Source organism: Convolutriloba macropyga, chromosome 6, assembly GCF_964194025.1.
Source record: "Convolutriloba macropyga chromosome 6, txConMacr16.3, whole genome shotgun sequence".
Taxonomy (NCBI): domain Eukaryota; kingdom Metazoa; phylum Xenacoelomorpha; order Acoela; family Convolutidae; genus Convolutriloba; species Convolutriloba macropyga.
Window position 1 is genome coordinate 13,610,103 of NC_134473.1, and position 21,062 is coordinate 13,631,164.

The window sequence follows — 21,062 nt, forward strand, 5'->3', positions numbered from 1 at the left end:
GTAGGGGGACCGTTGCAGAGTGGACAATGCGTTTGATCAGCCATCAGGCTACGGGCTAGGAGTGGGGAAGGCTGCACTGGGGGGACTAGATTAAGTTAATTACAGGAGAGTAATAGCAGCAACGATATTTAAAGTATTGAATGATGTTAAACAGAATAGTAGTGAAAACATGGGTTCCATGAAAGAAGTGCACGGTGTCTTTACAGAACAGGTTAGGTTCAAGAACATTCCTAAATGAGGGCGAAAAATGCTCTTGACCGTTACCTCAAAGAGAAACTTTTTTACTTTTATTTGGGCAATCCTTGTTATTTTGTTTATTGTACCTGTAAAATCGCCGTTTCTAAATATGTTTTTTTTTGTTTCCTCATTATTGCGTTGTGACTATTTCTTCTTCCTTAAACCGGGAATTGAGTCCTTTATTACCACTGCAACTAGTCATAGATGTTACAGTTTTCGCATCTGCAATAGATTCTCCATATTGGAATGCTGGCATAGTACATAGTTTGTGTTGATTAAAAAATCTAGCAATTGTTGATGTAAATAATTGTTAAATATTTTTATGTTTTGCAAAAAGATCGCTTCCAAGAATGTGAAAGAGCGATTTAAATGCTACTGATTTCTGCAGTTTTTAAATTCTAAAGTAAAAGTATTCATTTTTCAATATATATGAGTGAATGACCGAGGCTTCGTATCTTTATTATGAGTTGCATTGATAACTTCAAGTTCATTCGAAAATTAATTTTCTGTGGCGTCATTTTGAAACAAGTTACAACAAACTAGTCAGCAATACGTGGCAAATTTGGGTCTTTCCCATTAAAGCCCCCTAGCTTAGTGTTCAGATGACCTATAGCTCCCCCAATAATGGTAATTATATCAGAATTGGGGGGGGGGGGGGGGCTATAATAGGAAAGATCCGAAAGTTTAACAGCAACCAAGGTCAACGAAAAGGGGCCACAGTCACTGCGCCCGACGACACCGAAGAGCTACATCACTACTACTACTACTATTCTATCTTTCTCTAAATTAGGGGCAAGGAAGTCTATTTCGCAGCCGTTTTCGACAGCCTGTCGGCTATATTCAACTGTGATGCCAGGTGTCAGAATTTTGGGTCTTTCTCATTATCCCCCCCCCCCCCCAACTTAATGGTCATATAAGGTATACCCCATCATGATAATGATACCATAATGTGTATAATTTCACGGTATGAGAGCTGGTATTCGTCATCGGAAATGAATTGATCACTAGTCATTTTGGTATCCATCACTAGTCATTTTTAGAGTTTGTACTGACATGTTGTTCTCTGAAATCACTAGACGAATTGCTTTCGCCGCTTTGATGATAACGCTTCTTGCTTTGTTTGAAATCAATGCTGCAGACGACAAAGCGGTTAGCTTTAATCTTAGAGCTTCATTCATTGTTAATGTATCTAACGTCTGAATAGTAATAATTTTAGTCATCAAAGGGTTCTTCTGGTAGCTCCGGTTCGGTTTCAACGCAGGCCTCTACCTTGTCTCCTAAAAAAGACGGAACTGGCAAGAAGGACAAAGCCTCAAAAACTGATGACCAGAAACATCATAATACAGCTAAAGAATCTGGAAACGAGAAGAGCAGTACTGAGGGCAATGAAACACAAGCGACCAAATCGGAAGCTGATAATGATACTGAGAGCAACGGTAGTGATGGAAAGAACATCCAGCAGTATATTCAGACTTTAAAAGATACGCTGAGTGAAAACAAAAATGCCGTACAGATAACAATGTTCGTTTTGATTGGATTGACATCGCTTGTTGTCCTCTACTTCATTGTTAAAACAATGAGGTGAGTGAATTGAAATTCTGGCAATTAAATCAAATTCATGTTCTAAGAGTATTTATTTTAGGCGATTCAATCGTCTCCTCAAATCGATTTGTGCAATTTAAAGACAGTTTTATTGTTTTTAATTACAAATTATTTTTGGCAATTAGTAACCCACTGCAGTTATTTGCACCCTGTTGATATATTATGCAATTTATTGCTCAATCGGGTTTTAAGCCTTTCTGATTCGTCTTTTCGCAGAGAGAAACTAATGAAACCTAGGGCACTAAGTTGCTGAGCAGCTCGTAGAGCTTCCGAAACGGCTTTAGAACTTTTGAAATGTAACGATGTGCACCTTGCAGCGATTAACCTAGTGGGCCTTATAAAGTTCAATAGTAGTATAACGTGAGCAAGAGTGGGGGGGGGGGGTAAAAGGAAGTACCTATGTATTAACATTAGGTATAGCCTCCTACCCTCCAAATTCCAAAGATGTACCACACAGCATGATACCCAAGCTGTTCACACGAAGGGGATTAGCAAGATAATCTTTCAATAAAAATTTAGGATGACTCATTTACAGTTACGTACAACTTTTCAAAAATGTACCTCACAGCATGACACCCAAGCTGTTCACACGAGGGGGATTAGCAAGTCAATCCCTTAATATTAAATTAGTAAGGCTTACTCATTCCCATATTGCACTTTAATAGTGTAAATTTCAAAAATGCACCTCACAGCATGACACCAAGCTGTTCACACAAAGGGGGATTAGCTAGGTGATGTTTTAATATTAAAATAGATAGGATGACTCATTTACACTTATGTACAGCTCACGTGATTTTCAAAAATGTACCTCACAGTATGATACCCAAGCTCTTCACACTAAAGGGATTAGCAAGATAGTGTCTTAACAACAAACTAATAAGGTCATTTACCCACCCATTCCCATATTAACAAAAAAGTACAATTTTTTATTTTTGATTTTTACAGATTTTTTTTACAATTTTAACCAATTTTTTGTTTAAAATAGTGTTTCACTGTGTCGTTTTAAACTGAAGTTCCAATTTTCCGATTTCAGAAAAAGTTGTATTATTGTTTTGAAAATGTCTATTTCTTATTTTTTTTAGCCAATCACATAATCTGTCAGATCTGATTTTGGAATGTTGATGCTGAAAAACATTTACGATTCATTTTGTCTTTTTTCTTGGTTGAACTTAAGTAGCCTAAAAAAATGCAAAATACTCCAATTCTTCCTTCACTTCCTTCAACATCTTTTCTTTCTACTTTTCATTCAGATTTAGATTACGCTCCTATCACGGAAGCATCAATATTTAAAACGGTAGTAACCGATAACAATTTGGAATTATCTTTTGAGGTGGATTGCACTAGAGTAACAATTAAAACTCAGACAACTAGCTTGACACTTCCGAAGGATTTGTGGAGAACTTTAGAGGCAGCTAGACATTATAACCTCCACCTAGCCGAAGAAAAAGTCAACAATTCATTGCTTTCTCTCCAAACTTATTTTCAAACCATTGAAAGGATTCGAAAAGAACAAGGGTTTCACCCGTTGAAAGACAGCAAAGGAATTATGTTCCCGTACTCTCGTGACATAAATCACTACGGTGTTTGGTGGGTAGAAGACATGTTCTCCAAGCATGCTGACTCATTTTCTAAAAAACCAGAAGCCTTCAGTCTGCCCGATTTCAAAGACCTTATTCTTCCTCCGATCCAGGAAACTGACAATGAAGAGACTCAATCATCTCATCAAAATATTCCTTTCTCGAACTATAGGTGTTCTCCAATAGAATAGTGAGATAACTCGCTTTTATTGGATGCTAAATTCACCCTCACGTGACTAAATATAGAAAACTCATCTTTGGCATCACGTGATGTTACTAAAAATAGAAGTGACATAACTATTACGTCATGACGCACGCTCTATTTTCATTGGTTACGAATTATTTTATAACATCTCATTGGATACGAAGTTTATTTTTCGCTACTGTTCTCCTTCTTACTTAAATTTCATTGGTTCAAGATATCAAGCCCTTTCTTGAAGACAATTCATTGATTTGTTTCTTTCCACTCTCAATATTCAGTTACCCTTGTATACCCAACTTTTCTACTTCAAAAACTCATTTTTACTTACTGATGGATCAAAGCTCAGCCTCACCTAATTCCAAAAAACAATTCTCCTTTCCCATCCGCAAACGAAATTACAAGGCAAAACCAGTTGTTCCCTCTCCACAGTTTGATTACCACAATGGGAGCATGTTTTCTCTATTTAAAGACATGAACGATAAAAAAAGACAACACCGACTCAAAACCGAATGAGGAGCACGATGGAAGAAACAACTGTTGGTCCTTTCAAGAATACGGTAACCGGAAGTTTCAAATCAGCATCCCAGAGGAAACAATCAACACAAACTGTAACTGGACTCACTTGAAAGTATTTCGCGAAAATGTGGAAAGTGAATATGTTCTGCATCAATTTCTGATGCTATCGGCCAGAGAATTGAAGCTTGTTATTGAAAAGATACCTGAGATGATAAAAGAAGCACTACTGTTCGAACCTACTGTAGGTACTGCGAAGCTAGTGATTGACGAAACTGTGTTCCAACCAACTGATGTGGAGGAAAAAGCAAAATTTGATGTGTTCCGGGAGGTGAGTGAGACTGCTCGACGGAAGGTGTGTGTGACTAGAATATTTTTCCAAGATGATCCGAATCGATGTTATTTCACAATCAAGCTGTTCACACGAGGGACTGAAAAAGACAGTTTTAGAAGGAAATGCTTTCTTTCGGTCAGAATTGGCGAGATGGAGAAACTACACAGAATGAGCGATGAAATTATTTCAGTGCTGAACAAAGTCAAAAACCAAAAAAGATCGCAAAGTGCATAAAAGTAATTGTAAATTTTTTATATTGTATGTTGTGATGTTTGTATTTAATCACTTTTTAAAATTTAATGTTCCAGTACAGTTGCTTGATATGAACATTGTTGAAATTGTAGCGTTAGAGAAAGAAATCAGTAAACTTTTTGTTGGAAATACAAAACGCAAAAATTATTTTTTGGCTGTCTGTCGAAGCTTGGACAAAAGTGTAGATCTGGATAAAATCAACAGAGAAACTCCGTTTGGGGGACTAATAAGAGTTGGTGACTCAAAGTTAGAAAAACTTCTCAATTGGTCAAAAGTTTTTCGATTACATGCTAAATTTCATGATGCCGCAGGATACCTGAAAACAAATCTAAATATCGGCCCTGGATATTGTTATATTGTTCCATTTTTTAATTCTATATTGAATTTTTGTTTCTTGGGACATATGACAGGTCTTGCATATTGTTGTTTTTTGAAAATGTCACCACGATTCCAATTTATCAAAGTGTGAATCATTATTTCCTAAAGACGAACAAAAATCAGTTGCTCTCTAATGACAGATCATCTCAATCACGCATCTGACTTTATTTTTGATAATAACAATCAAGAAAGACCTCCTTGGAAAATCTGTGGTCGCACTTGCTCTCGAACAGCTTTTTTGTCAATATTTCAGTGCTTAGTTGTATTAGTACTGCTTCTGTTTTCAATTATTAATCTTATTTTTGCTAGAACTTGTGACGAACGAACAGTTTGGATTGCTATTCTTTCAAGTGCCGTTGGTTATATACTTCCTAATCCCAGAACATAAAATGAACAAAATCATTTCAACAAACGAACGAATTTTGATGTATCTTGTTGGTCCTTCCGGATCTGGAAAAACTGTTTTCATCAATGATATGCTACGAATGAAAACTTTTCAGCCATCATTTGATCGATATTTATACTTTTATAAGCACTTTCAGCCAATTTACGACACAATGATGCAATCAATTGCAGACATAGAATTCATTAAGGGAGTTGACTTTGATTTAATCGATAACTCACCCGCTGACGGTACTAAATATTTACTTATATTCGATGATTCATTAGACATTCTTTCCAAGTCGGAAAAATTCAACGGAATTGCGACAGCCGGTAGACATCGAAACCTAAATTGTGTATATATCAAGCATAATCTCTTCCACAAAAACAAAACTGGACGTGATGCCGAGCTGCAGACTACTCACATTGTTTTGTTCAAATCACCGAGAGATGTGCAGCAGATTGATATCTTGGGGAGACAGCTAGGACTCGGAAGACAACTAAAACAGTGGTATGATGATGCGACAGAAGAACCATATGGTCATCTTATGATTGATTTGAGACCATCTACACCTGATTTTTTGAGATACTGTTCAAATGTAACATCATTTCCCTCAGAATTCTTCGTACCGAACAGTCGTGCTCGTATTACTGATATTAATGATAAACGCACAGAACTATTATACTCTGAAGCTCTTTTGGAATCTCAGCAAGAAATTTCAACCAGCTTTCCTTCTAAATTGTCCTAAGGAGTTCATCAGATTTCTCTGTGAGTGTATTGTAAACTTGATTGAAGGAAACCTCACAGGAGTAAGAAAAAATCAGTTTGTTCGCTTCCAAAAACAACTTAGAAAGCTCACGTCAAAATCAACAACCCTCAATTGCAGAAGACTTATATTGGGCTCGAAAGCTGGAATAACAATATTAAATTACATATATCACCCTTGTATGAACAAATTTTCAAATTTCTTCAATGAGTGAGGTCAAAAAGTTTGTTCTTGTTCCAAAAGAACTGTGGGAGACCAGAAAAAGGAAATTACCGGAACCCTCCTGCAAGATCTATAAAAAGGAAAAAACTGTTTTTCCAGTTATCAAAAAAGCGAAAGAAGAAATTAGTTCCGAAAAAACCGAGCGTCCACCTAAAGAACTTAAGACAGATCTGGAATTTCACCATAAGAACAGTCCCGAGACATTGAAAACTTTGAAAGAAATTTACGAAAACAAACGGTTGAAAGTTTCTCTTTCCAATACAATTATTGTTGACAACGTTGACACTGGAGTTGATATAAAAACATTCCTTCATTCAATCAAATTGAAAAACGCTCCAGTTGATCCAAACTATTTCCTAATTCTTAAAGTTCTAAATCTGAGACCATATCTGGTTAAAAACAACATTTTGAGGACACAGTTCGGTTGGTATTAGTAGGGCACAATTTTCAAAAAGGATATAAGCCTCACTATACACATGAAATTTTCCTAATTCGAAAAATAAACACTTTGGCTCCTCTCCCGACTTACTTTGTTGTTGATCAGAAAGGAGAAAACATTGATGGAATCTTTTACGAGCAAGAATTAACAAAAGTTAAATAATCATTTTTCAATTAGTCGCGCTAGAAAATGGACGGTTACAATCTGCCTTATTTTAAAGGAGTTCCTCGTCAGAGAGGGCGTGGCTTTGGAGCCTTGGCTAGAACAGTCGCTAGAACAACTCCCCCAATTCTCCAGAAATACGTTTTACCTGCAGCAAAAAAAATTGGACGGGATGTAATCGAATCAGCCATTCCCGAAATTGGAGGTGTTTTATCAGGACAGACTTCAATTTCTCTGTGAGTGTATTGTAAACTTGATTGAAGGAAACCTCACAGGAGTAAGAAAAAATCAGTTTGTTCGCTTCCAAAAACAACTTAGAAAGCTCACGTCAAAATCAACAACCCTCAATTGCAGAAGACTTATATTGGGCTCGAAAGCTGGAATAACAATATTAAATTACATATATCACCCTTGTATGAACAAATTTTCAAATTTCTTCAATGAGTGAGGTCAAAAAGTTTGTTCTTGTTCCAAAAGAACTGTGGGAGACCAGAAAAAGGAAATTACCGGAACCCTCCTGCAAGATCTATAAAAAGGAAAAAACTGTTTTTCCAGTTATCAAAAAAGCGAAAGAAGAAATTAGTTCCGAAAAAACCGAGCGTCCACCTAAAGAACTTAAGACAGATCTGGAATTTCACCATAAGAACAGTCCCGAGACATTGAAAACTTTGAAAGAAATTTACGAAAACAAACGGTTGAAAGTTTCTCTTTCCAATACAATTATTGTTGACAACGTTGACACTGGAGTTGATATAAAAACATTCCTTCATTCAATCAAATTGAAAAACGCTCCAGTTGATCCAAACTATTTCCTAATTCTTAAAGTTCTAAATCTGAGACCATATCTGGTTAAAAACAACATTTTGAGGACACAGTTCGGTTGGTATTAGTAGGGCACAATTTTCAAAAAGGATATAAGCCTCACTATACACATGAAATTTTCCTAATTCGAAAAATAAACACTTTGGCTCCTCTCCCGACTTACTTTGTTGTTGATCAGAAAGGAGAAAACATTGATGGAATCTTTTACGAGCAAGAATTGTCAAAAGTTAAATAATCATTTTTCAATTAGTCGCGCTAGAAAATGGACGGTTACAATCTGCCTTATTTTAAAGGAGTTCCTCGTCAGAGAGGGCGTGGCTTTGGAGCCTTGGCTAGAACAGTCGCTAGAACAACTCCCCCAATTCTCCAGAAATACGTTTTACCTGCAGCAAAAAAAATTGGACGGGATGTAATCGAATCAGCCATTCCCGAAATTGGAGGTGTTTTATCAGGACAGACTTCAATTTCTCTGTGAGTGTATTGTAAACTTGATTTGTAGATATCAAGCCCTTTCTTGAAGACAATTCATTGATTTGTTTCTTTCCACTCTCAATATTCAGTTACCCTTGTATACCCAACTTTTCTACTTCAAAAACTCATTTTTACTTACTGATGGATCAAAGCTCAGCCTCACCTAATTCCAAAAAACAATTCTCCTTTCCCATCCGCAAACGAAATTACAAGGCAAAAGCAGTTGTTCCCTCTCCACAGTTTGATTACCACAATGGGAGCATGTTTTCTCTATTTAAAGACATGAACGATAAAAAAAGACAACACCGACTCAAAACCGAATGAGGAGCACGATGGAAGAAACAACTGTTGGTCCTTTCAAGAATACGGTAACCGGAAGTTTCAAATCAGCATCCCAGAGGAAACAATCAACACAAACTGTAACTGGACTCACTTGAAAGTATTTCGCGAAAATGTGGAAAGTGAATATGTTCTGCATCAATTTCTGATGCTATCGGCCAGAGAATTGAAGCTTGTTATTGAAAAGATACCTGAGATGATAAAAGAAGCACTACTGTTCGAACCTACTGTAGGTACTGCGAAGCTAGTGATTGACGAAACTGTGTTCCAACCAACTGATGTGGAGGAAAAAGCAAAATTTGATGTGTTCCGGGAGGTGAGTGAGACTGCTCGACGGAAGGTGTGTGTGACTAGAATATTTTTCCAAGATGATCCGAATCGATGTTATTTCACAATCAAGCTGTTCACACGAGGGACTGAAAAAGACAGTTTTAGAAGGAAATGCTTTCTTTCGGTCAGAATTGGCGAGATGGAGAAACTACACAGAATGAGCGATGAAATTATTTCAGTGCTGAACAAAGTCAAAAACCAAAAAAGATCGCAAAGTGCATAAAAGTAATTGTAAATTTTTTATATTGTATGTTGTGATGTTTGTATTTAATCACTTTTTAAAATTTAATGTTCCAGTACAGTTGCTTGATATGAACATTGTTGAAATTGTAGCGTTAGAGAAAGAAATCAGTAAACTTTTTGTTGGAAATACAAAACGCAAAAATTATTTTTTGGCTGTCTGTCGAAGCTTGGACAAAAGTGTAGATCTGGATAAAATCAACAGAGAAACTCCGTTTGGGGGACTAATAAGAGTTGGTGATTCAAAGTTAGAAAAACTTCTCAATTGGTCAAAAGTTTTTCGATTACATGCTAAATTTCATGATGCCGCAGGATACCTGAAAACAAATCTAAATATCGGCCCTGGATATTGTTATATTGTTCCATTTTTTAATTCTATATTGAATTTTTGTTTCTTGGGACATATGACAGGTCTTGCATATTGTTGTTTTTTGAAAATGTCACCACGATTCCAATTTATCAAAGTGTGAATCATTATTTCCTAAAGACGAACAAAAATCAGTTGCTCTCTAATGACAGATCATCTCAATCACGCATCTGACTTTATTTTTGATAATAACAATCAAGAAAGACCTCCTTGGAAAATCTGTGGTCGCACTTGCTCTCGAACAGCTTTTTTGTCAATATTTCAGTGCTTAGTTGTATTAGTACTGCTTCTGTTTTCAATTATTAATCTTATTTTTGCTAGAACTTGTGACGAACGAACAGTTTGGATTGCTATTCTTTCAAGTGCCGTTGGTTATATACTTCCTAATCCCAGAACATAAAATGAATAAAATCATTTCAACAAACGAACGAATTTTGATGTATCTTGTTGGTCCTTCCGGATCTGGAAAAACTGTTTTCATCAATGATATGCTACGAATGAAAACTTTTCAGCCATCATTTGATCGATATTTATACTTTTATAAGCACTTTCAGCCAATTTACGACACAATGATGCAATCAATTGCAGACATAGAATTCATTAAGGGAGTTGACTTTGATTTAATCGATAACTCACCCGCTGACGGTACTAAATATTTACTTATATTCGATGATTCATTAGACATTCTTTCCAAGTCGGAAAAATTCAACGGAATTGCGACAGCCGGTAGACATCGAAACCTAAATTGTGTATATATCAAGCATAATCTCTTCCACAAAAACAAAACTGGACGTGATGCCGAGCTGCAGACTACTCACATTGTTTTGTTCAAATCACCGAGAGATGTGCAGCAGATTGATATCTTGGGGAGACAGCTAGGACTCGGAAGACAACTAAAACAGTGGTATGATGATGCGACAGAAGAACCATATGGTCATCTTATGATTGATTTGAGACCATCTACACCTGATTTTTTGAGATACTGTTCAAATGTAACATCATTTCCCTCAGAATTCTTCGTACCGAACAGTCGTGCTCGTTTTACTGATATTAATGATAAACGCACAGAACTATTATACTCTGAAGCTCTTTTGGAATCTCAGCAAGAAATTTCAACCAGCTTTCCTTCTAAATTGTCCTAAAGAGTTCATCAGATTTCTCTGTGAGTGTATTGTAAACTTGATTGAAGGAAACCTCACAGGAGTAAGAAAAAATCAGTTTGTTCGCTTCCAAAAACAACTTAGAAAGCTCACGTCAAAATCAACAACCCTCAATTGCAGAAGACTTATATTGGGCTCGAAAGCTGGAATAACAATATTAAATTACATATATCACCCTTGTATGAACAAATTTTCAAATTTCTTCAATGAGTGAGGTCAAAAAGTTTGTTCTTGTTCCAAAAGAACTGTGGGAGACCAGAAAAAGGAAATTACCGGAACCCTCCTGCAAGATCTATAAAAAGGAAAAAACTGTTTTTCCAGTTATCAAAAAAGCGAAAGAAGAAATTAGTTCCGAAAAAACCGAGCGTCCACCTAAAGAACTTAAGACAGATCTGGAATTTCACCATAAGAACAGTCCCGAGACATTGAAAACTTTGAAAGAAATTTACGAAAACAAACGGTTGAAAGTTTCTCTTTCCAATACAATTATTGTTGACAACGTTGACACTGGAGTTGATATAAAAACATTCCTTCATTCAATCAAATTGAAAAACGCTCCAGTTGATCCAAACTATTTCCTAATTCTTAAAGTTCTAAATCTGAGACCATATCTGGTTAAAAACAACATTTTGAGGACACAGTTCGGTTGGTATTAGTAGGGCACAATTTTCAAAAAGGATATAAGCCTCACTATACACATGAAATTTTCCTAATTCGAAAAATAAACACTTTGGCTCCTCTCCCGACTTACTTTGTTGTTGATCAGAAAGGAGAAAACATTGATGGAATCTTTTACGAGCAAGAATTGTCAAAAGTTAAATAATCATTTTTCAATTAGTCGCGCTAGAAAATGGACGGTTACAATCTGCCTTATTTTAAAGGAGTTCCTCGTCAGAGAGGGCGTGGCTTTGGAGCCTTGGCTAGAACAGTCGCTAGAACAACTCCCCCAATTCTCCAGAAATACGTTTTAACTGCAGCAAAAAAAATTGGACGGGATGTAATCGAATCAGCCATTCCCGAAATTGGAGGTGTTTTATCAGGACAGACTTCAATTTCTCTGTGAGTGTATTGTAAACTTGATTGAAGGAAACCTCACAGGAGTAAGAAAAAATCAGTTTGTTCGCTTCCAAAAACAACTTAGAAAGCTCACGTCAAAATCAACAACCCTCAATTCCAGAAGACTTATATTGGGCTCGAAAGCTGGAATAACAATATTAAATTACATATATCACCCTTGTATGAACAAATTTTCAAATTTCTTCAATGAGTGAGGTCAAAAAGTTTGTTCTTGTTCCAAAAGAACTGTGGGAGACCAGAAAAAGGAAGTTACCGGAACCCTCCTGCAAGATCTATAAAAAGGAAAAAACTGTTTTTCCAGTTATCGAAAAAGCGAAAGAAGAAATTAGTTCCGAAAAAACCGAGCGTCCACCTAAAGAACTTAAGACAGATCTGGAATTTCACCATAAGAACAGTCCCGAGACATTGAAAACTTTGAAAGAAATTTACGAAAACAAACGGTTGAAAGTTTCTCTTTCCAATACAATTATTGTTGACAACGTTGACACTGGAGTTGATATAAAAACATTCCTTCATTCAATCAAATTGAAAAACGCTCCAGTTGATCCAAACTATTTCCTAATTCTTAAAGTTCTAAATCTGAGACCATATCTGGTTAAAAACAACATTTTGAGGACACAGTTCGGTTGGTATTAGTAGGGCACAATTTTCAAAAAGGATATAAGCCTCACTATACACATGAAATTTTCCTAATTCGAAAAATAAACACATTGGCTCCTCTCCCGACTTACTTTGTTGTTGATCAGAAAGGAGAAAACATTGATGGAATCTTTTACGAGCAAGAATTGTCAAAAGTTAAATAATCATTTTTCAATTAGTCGCGCTAGAAAATGGACGGTTACAATCTGCCTTATTTTAAAGGAGTTCCTCGTCAGAGAGGGCGTGGCTTTGGAGCCTTGGCTAGAACAGTCGCTAGAACAACTCCCCCAATTCTCCAGAAATACGTTTTACCTGCAGCAAAAAAAATTGGACGGGATGTAATCGAATCAGCCATTCCCGAAATTGGAGGTGTTTTATCAGGACAGACTTCAATTTCTCTGTGAGTGTATTGTAAACTTGATTGAAGGAAACCTCACAGGAGTAAGAAAAAATCAGTTTGTTCGCTTCCAAAAACAACTTAGAAAGCTCACGTCAAAATCAACAACCCTCAATTCCAGAAGACTTATATTGGGCTCGAAAGCTGGAATAACAATATTAAATTACATATATCACCCTTGTATGAACAAATTTTCAAATTTCTTCAATGAGTGAGGTCAAAAAGTTTGTTCTTGTTCCAAAAGAACTGTGGGAGACCAGAAAAAGGAAATTACCGGAACCCTCCTGCAAGATCTATAAAAAGGAAAAAACTGTTTTTCCAGTTATCGAAAAAGCGAAAGAAGAAATTAGTTCCGAAAAAACCGAGCGTCCACCTAAAGAACTTAAGACAGATCTGGAATTTCACCATAAGAACAGTCCCGAGACATTGAAAACTTTGAAAGAAATTTACGAAAACAAACGGTTGAAAGTTTCTCTTTCCAATACAATTATTGTTGACAACGTTGACACTGGAGTTGATATAAAAACATTCCTTCATTCAATCAAATTGAAAAACGCTCCAGTTGATCCAAACTATTTCCTAATTCTTAAAGTTCTAAATCTGAGACCATATCTGGTTAAAAACAACATTTTGAGGACACAGTTCGGTTGGTATTAGTAGGGCACAATTTTCAAAAAGGATATAAGCCTCACTATACACATGAAATTTTCCTAATTCGAAAAATAAACACTTTGGCTCCTCTCCCGACTTACTTTGTTGTTGATCAGAAAGGAGAAAACATTGATGGAATCTTTTACGAGCAAGAATTGTCAAAAGTTAAATAATCATTTTTCAATTAGTCGCGCTAGAAAATGGACGGTTACAATCTGCCTTATTTTAAAGGAGTTCCTCGTCAGAGAGGGCGTGGCTTTGGAGCCTTGGCTAGAACAGTCGCTAGAACAACTCCCCCAATTCTCCAGAAATACGTTTTACCTGCAGCAAAAAAAATTGGACGGGATGTAATCGAATCAGCCATTCCCGAAATTGGAGGTGTTTTATCAGGACAGACTTCAATTTCTCTGTGAGTGTATTGTAAACTTGATTGAAGGAAACCTCACAGGAGTAAGAAAAAATCAGTTTGTTCGCTTCCAAAAACAACTTAGAAAGCTCACGTCAAAATCAACAACCCTCAATTCCAGAAGACTTATATTGGGCTCGAAAGCTGGAATAACAATATTAAATTACATATGTCACCCTTGTATGAACAAATTTTCAAATTTCTTCAATGAGTGAGGTCAAAAAGTTTGTTCTTGTTCCAAAAGAACTGTGGGAGACCAGAAAAAGGAAATTACCGGAACCCTCCTGCAAGATCTATAAAAAGGAAAAAACTGTTTTTCCAGTTATCGAAAAAGCGAAAGAAGAAATTAGTTCCGAAAAAACCGAGCGTCCACCTAAAGAACTTAAGACAGATCTGGAATTTCACCATAAGAACAGTCCCGAGACATTGAAAACTTTGAAAGAAATTTACGAAAACAAACGGTTGAAAGTTTCTCTTTCCAATACAATTATTGTTGACAACGTTGACACTGGAGTTGATATAAAAACATTCCTTCATTCAATCAAATTGAAAAACGCTCCAGTTGATCCAAACTATTTCCTAATTCTTAAAGTTCTAAATCTGAGACCATATCTGGTTAAAAACAACATTTTGAGGACACAGTATGGTTCAGACTGGTTCAATTACAGTTTCAGATAGAATCAAATTGCAGAAGTTGTATAAAGGGAAGGGACCAACAGCTTTCGGTTCTATCAACAACCTAACAAAATCAAGTGGAATAAGTCGCGAGAAAGTTACAGAATTTTTACAATCAAAAGTTTCTTATACGAAGTACAAAGGGATCAGAAGAAAATTTCCCCGGCTAAATGCGCATGCTCGCTATATTGATGAGATTTGGTTTTTGGATCTTGCACAAATGGATAAACTATCACAATGGAACCGAGGTATGAACTTTTTACTCGTTACTGTCGATGTTTTTTCTCGATTCTTGCGAGTAGAAGCATTACGAAGCAAAGGAGCAAAGGGTGTGAAAGCAGCTTTTATCAAAATGTGTTCGAAAAAGAACGAACTCAATTTCCCGAAAAAATTATGGCTAGATCAAGGAAAAGAGTTTTTCGGAGATATGGCCAATTTCTGCGAGGATGTGGGAGTCAAATATTATCACACTTATAGTGAAACAAAAGTAGCTTTTGGCGAGAGAGCTATACGAACCCTGAAAAACTTAATTTACCGCTACCTGGAGGAAAAGGACACATTATCTTACATCAAAGATCTGCAAATGTTTGTTGACATCATCAACACTAGAATAAATCGAAGTATTGGTTTGGCACCCAAAAATGTAGTAAATGCTGACTTTTTGACTGTCATGTACAAGCGGATGAAACTACGAAAAAACAAGAAGCCTAATTTTAAAGTAGGTGATAAAGTTCGGTTGGTATTAGTAGGGCACAATTTTCAAAAAGGATATAAGCCTCACTATACACATGAAATTTTCCTAATTCGAAAAATAAACACTTTGGCTCCTTTCCCGACTTACTTTGTTGTTGATCAGAAAGGAGAAAACATTGATGGAATCTTTTACGAGCAAGAATTGTTAAAAGTTAAATAATCATTTTTCAATTAGTCGCGCTAGAAAATGGACGGTTACAATCTGCCTTATTTTAAAAGAGTTCCTCGTCAGAGAGGGCGTGGCTTTGGAGCCTTGGCTAGAACAGTCGCTAGAACAACTCCCCCAATTCTCAAGAAATACGTTTTACCTGCAGCAAAAAAAATTGGACGGGATGTAATCGAATCAGCCATTCCCGAAATTGGAGGTGTTTTATCAGGACAGACTTCAATTAAAAGAGAAGTAAAGAAGACTGCGAAATCAACAATACGAAAACAAGTTGGTGGTGGTATGAAAAAGAGGAAAAACACGAGACAAAGTATCGTTCGGCAAAAAATTCGGAAAGACTTTCTGAAGAACCTTGACTAATCATTTTCCCAAACAAACGTCACAGAGTACAGTCAAACATCATGAATTCGTTTTATCTTGAATTAGTATCCAACGCTTCCTCTCAAGTTTATCCTCAAAATACAATGGCTTCATTCACTAATTTTCTTCCCGACAAAATTGAACTGGATGGATCTTGGGAAGTAGCTTTAGTCGAAGTATCATATCCCGGTATATGTTATAACGTTGAAGGAGGATTGATGACCTTTCACTATGATGAGAAATTTAAGCATGTCTTTGCCATTCCACCAGCAGTTTTTAACTCTATGGGTGAATTTGTAAAGAGTCTTACAGATATTCCCAAAAAAGCACGACATCCCAAAAACTTAGATCCTCAATTTTCCATCAACATCGACAAAAAAAAGTCGAAGACTAACTTTTTGCAATAGAGAATCTCAAAATGTATCATTCAGCAAAAGTTTGGCTGCTAACTTGGGCGTTGAAGCTGACAAACCTGTTATGCCTTATTCGAAAAGATCATACAACACCAAGTCCTGGGCAACGGCAGATCTCCCTTTTGATTTTACTGGAACACATACAGTTTTACTCTACTTGGATATAGTGGAACCCAATTCAGTCGGTGATGTGAAATGTCCTCTTCTACGCTCCTTTCCATTCAAACACCGAGAGTTCCATAATGATGAGATTAAGAGATCGCAAGTTCTGAGTTATCGCAGTTTCGAACACTTGAGATTCCATAAAGCAATCAAATCGAACTTCCACAGTATCCATGTAGAATTAAGAAACGCTGCTGGACACCTTGTTCCCTTCTTCCCTATTGGTCAAGTTCAACTTACTTTATTATTCCAGAAAAAATCTTGATCATTTCCTCAATTATCATTATAAAAAACGGTCGGCTAAAATGAATTCCTTATCGCACTCTATGCTCGACTTTTTTGGGAAAGTTCCAATTTTAGACCCAATTCTTTGGTCCAATGAACAACAAATATTTCCAACAAATTCGTTAAACGAGTCAAAAATCGAATTTCAATTGGAAACTGATCGTAATATTTTCACTGACTTGCGATCTACTCGATTATTCATCAGAGGAAGGGTTATTAAAGGCGATCGAACACGTTTGGATAATGCCGAAGAAACATTATTGGTAAACAATGCTCTTCATTCACTTTTTCTCTAATTGCGAAGTCTATCTAAACAATGAACAAGTTCACAGTGCCAATTCTCTTTATGCTCATCAAGCTTTTGTTTCTGCTGAGTATTCAGGTACAAAAGGAACGAAGGAAAGCTTGTCTCAATGTCAAGGATATCGATACGAGATTGAGCCAAACGATTTTACTAAAAGACCGTTTACAGATGTTGTTTTTCAAAAAGATAAAGATGAATTTACTTTTTACGGTCCGTTGGCAATAGGTCTATTTGCTTGTGAAACTTTACTTCTCCCAAATGTCAACCTCAGACTGAAATTGATCCGGTCTTCTCCAGCGTTCTATATGATCGATACTGGTGGACTGAACTCTGAGGCCTTAATTTTGGAAGCTTGCCTTTTTACTAGACAGGTAGCAATCTCAGATAACTGGATGAGAAGTTTCAAAAGCAGACTGCTTCGAGAACCTGCCATATTTTACTATAATGAAGAACTTCCAAAGACGTTTATTATTCCCGCAGGACAGAACCAGTTTATACAAGAAAATATATTTTCAAACAAACCAATTCGAATGATTGATATTGCTATGAATCTGAATAATGAGTTCAGTGGAACATACAACACGAATCCGTTCCATTTTCGTAAATTTGGTCTTCGGCAAGTTAAAATTGTGCGTGGGAATCAAACTATAGTCAACTTGAAAACAGAAAATCACGTGAGAGCTTATGCTGAAACAATGAAAGCACTCAAGTTTGATGATGACGGTCCTAACATTCAATACAAGGATTTTGAAAACCATTTTCATTTATTTTTCGATCTTACTTCAACACAGGAGGCCAATGTCGAAATGCATTTTCCTGATGTAGTTGGAGCAGGAATTCGTTTAGAGCTCTACTTTGCTAACAATTTGACCAATACTGTAGAATTATTCGTTAGTGGTGAACGTATAAGTTCAATTGCAATTGATAAGGAGGGATCAGTCACCAAAAATGGATAATCAACAACTATTACATGTTGTCAACAGGTTCCCACACCTAAAGTTCAAATAACTCGGTTCCTTCCCTGCAGATCTTCGACCAAGATATTTACCTACAAACACGTTTTGTATAATCAACATAGATCCATCTACTCAACCGGGCTCCCACTGGATTTTGCTTGCGAATAAGAATGGAAAGTTGTTCTACAGAGATTCTATGGGAGAAATGTTGCAAAATTATGGTATCAAGACAAAGTTAAACTTTGGTTCATTAGTACAGGAGAAACTCCAAGATTCAGAATTGTGTGGTTTATATGCTATTTATTTTGCACATGTGCTATTTTCTAAAGTTTCGTCTAAATATTTAAATGATTTTCATATATTGAAGTTCTTTGGTGATGTTTTGTAAGTTTTGAAAACCAAAATCTTTAAATGTTTAAAAAATAATTCGTAAAATGATGCAAATGGTATTCAAAACTTTAAAAGTTTGTATTTAATTGATTGTATGTGTATTTGTTTCTAATTCATTTATTTCAAAAAAAACGGCTTTTGTTAAAAAGAGATATTGGTAGGAAAACTGTGAATTAAAAACAGAGGCGATATGAATATAAGACTAAAGAAAACGAGTTATAAATCTAAAGGAGAAGTGTGAATACCATCTTCACAGACTTTACGCTTGGGATAAAAATATGACATTCCCACTTTCTTCAGTTCATAGGTACAAACTTTCTTGTTGTCAACAACTCTGAAGCCACGATTTGTTGAATAAACTCGCTCCTCATCAAACAGAACTTTTCTATACTTGTTTAGGGGCTCCTCAATGTTGTTCTTGTTGAGTCCTTTACTTGATAGTTTAACTGTGTCTGTTTCCTCATCGTAACAGCAGTACGTCTTTGAACACAGAGCAATCATTTCAGAGCATCTAAATTCTTCCTTAAAAAGTCCAGGAGTTCTCTTGTCAAAGGCAGCATGTTTTTTGCAACATTCTCGTGGGAAGAAATTGCTGCTGGAGTTTGCTGCAAAGTTATCATTGCAGTCGCTCTGTCTCATCCAGTACCACACTGATCGCATTTCCGGTCGAATGATTCATCAATTTTTTCCTCACTAAGGGCCATGTAGAGACTGTCGATATCCATTTCAATGAGTTCGTACTTGTTCTTATCACAGAAAGGGGAGAAGAAGTTGTATTTAAGTTGTAACATGGTGAGTTTGGCGTACTGGAGGATGAAGAATCCTACAATTATTGGTTCCTTATGCTCGATGCGTGTCTTGCTCATTTCTACCTCATATATCTGCTCTGGTAGCTCATTCATAGTCTTGAAAAATCTATTGTTATTAATTTTGTCCACCTGTGAGCCTTTCACGTACTTGGTGTTCGTATGTCGACTACGGTCCATGATCTGATATCCATACGAATTGTTCCCAATCAGCTTCGTTGTCTCCGCAACGACTGTTGACTCCTTATTCTGGTCTCCTTCGCGCCGAGCATCGACAACAATCTGAACAAATGTCTCAAAGCAGCGCCGGGGAGTGTATTGGAGAAACCAAAAGACGTCTTTTAGGATCACACCTTTGTCTAGATAAAATAACAAAAGTGGTGTAATAACTGGTCCTCGTTCAAGCTTGAAACTGGAAATGAGCATTTTTCTGGGTCTGGGTAGTAATTTGTTGCGTTCTGCAAACTCTTTCATATGGTCCCCAATATCATCTCGTCCAACTTCACAATTCTTGAAAATTGGAGGAAAGTCTTCAAAGTACGGATACATTTCCTCTGGAACCTCAAGACTACAATCGACGACACCAAACAGTTCTCCACGTTTTATTTTCTCAATGAGCGAGTTTTTGTTCATCGATGTTTGGAAGGGATAATTTGACTTGAAAAAGTCTTTAACCCCATTTGTGTTGTCTGTCCGCCATTTCTTCCATTGACACTCCCAGATCTCTTCAACATTCAACTCCAATCCCTTCAGGTACTCTCTTCTATCATTGTCACGTTCTCTTCGCTTCAATCCGCTTTCTATGTCCTCGAAGAGAAGCGGTTTTTCCTCTTGACACGGACAAAAATGAAAGAAGCAACCCGTCGCTTCAAAAACCGTGTTGCAATGGTTACAAAACCCATCAACTAAATAAGGACCGAGCTTCTTTTGTTTCTTGTGTGTGAACTGGGTTTGTATTTTACAATTGGGGTGAACCTGTTGGAAGTAGTCCATGACCTGCTGTTCAAAGTAGCTTCTCCAGTTCCTGTTCGGATGAAATTTTCCAGTCTCTTCATTGTACTCCCACTTTGTATAGGGTCCTGTTGGCATCTCTTTTGTCATGGAAAAAGGGTACAACTGACTGGCATCTATTCCGACGAGGGACTTGCAAACGTTTTCTGACTCTCGAATTTTTGTTTCACCAACTTTTGCATACCTTGTAAAGATAATTGAGGGTCCCCCTGTTAGCCACTTTCGAATGTAATTATCATATTCTTTATCCTTCTCACAAAACGGAAAAAAAGCGGCATCTGTTGACGAATGAAGGAACCTGTTTGCCAAGTTGGGAAGAGTGTAGCCCAACTTCAACATGTCTACTTGTCTTGAGTGGTAAAAACTGATCATTTTCTTCATAGCCTCAAGTGTAGGTTCGACATCTTTGTTATTGTACCACATGAGGAAGTCACGAAACGTCTGCATAGTTTTTCTTTCCCATATATTCTGGAGCTCCCAAGTAATTTTCTTCGGCATTTTGTGGAACTTTCTTGAGTCTCAATTTCTTCAAAATTTCATCCTGCTCCATTCCACGGTTTTTCAATTCCACAAACTTATCGTAATCGACTGAAAGAACGTTCTGATTCTTCAACTTGCTCCAAAAGCTGTCAATTGGTGGCAGTTGGGATACATTCAACTTCTCAATACTCTCGAACCATTCATAGGGGAAGAAACCTTTCTCTTCACTCGCTCCATAGGCTTTTAGGAAATTATCCAAAGTTGTCGCTCCTCCCAGGAAGTTTAAAATGTCCAGAAACTGTAGACCAAGAAAATTCATGCCAATATATTTATTCC

At 36.7% G+C, this 21,062-nt stretch overlaps 1 protein-coding gene across 1 annotated transcript in view; it reads left to right on the top strand.

Annotated features, from left to right (window-relative positions):
* The first annotated feature begins 1,246 nt into the window (after positions 1-1,246).
* LOC142340801 (uncharacterized) overlaps positions 1,247-21,062 on the top strand; it is a 36,758-nt gene continuing 16,942 nt past the window's right edge. Inside the window, exons 1-2 of the mRNA XM_075391522.1 lie at positions 1,247-1,386; positions 1,454-1,818. Of these exons, the coding sequence (XP_075247637.1) occupies positions 1,291-1,386; positions 1,454-1,818 (461 nt within the window). The 5' untranslated portion in view covers positions 1,247-1,290. The remainder of the gene's footprint in view (positions 1,387-1,453; positions 1,819-21,062) is intronic.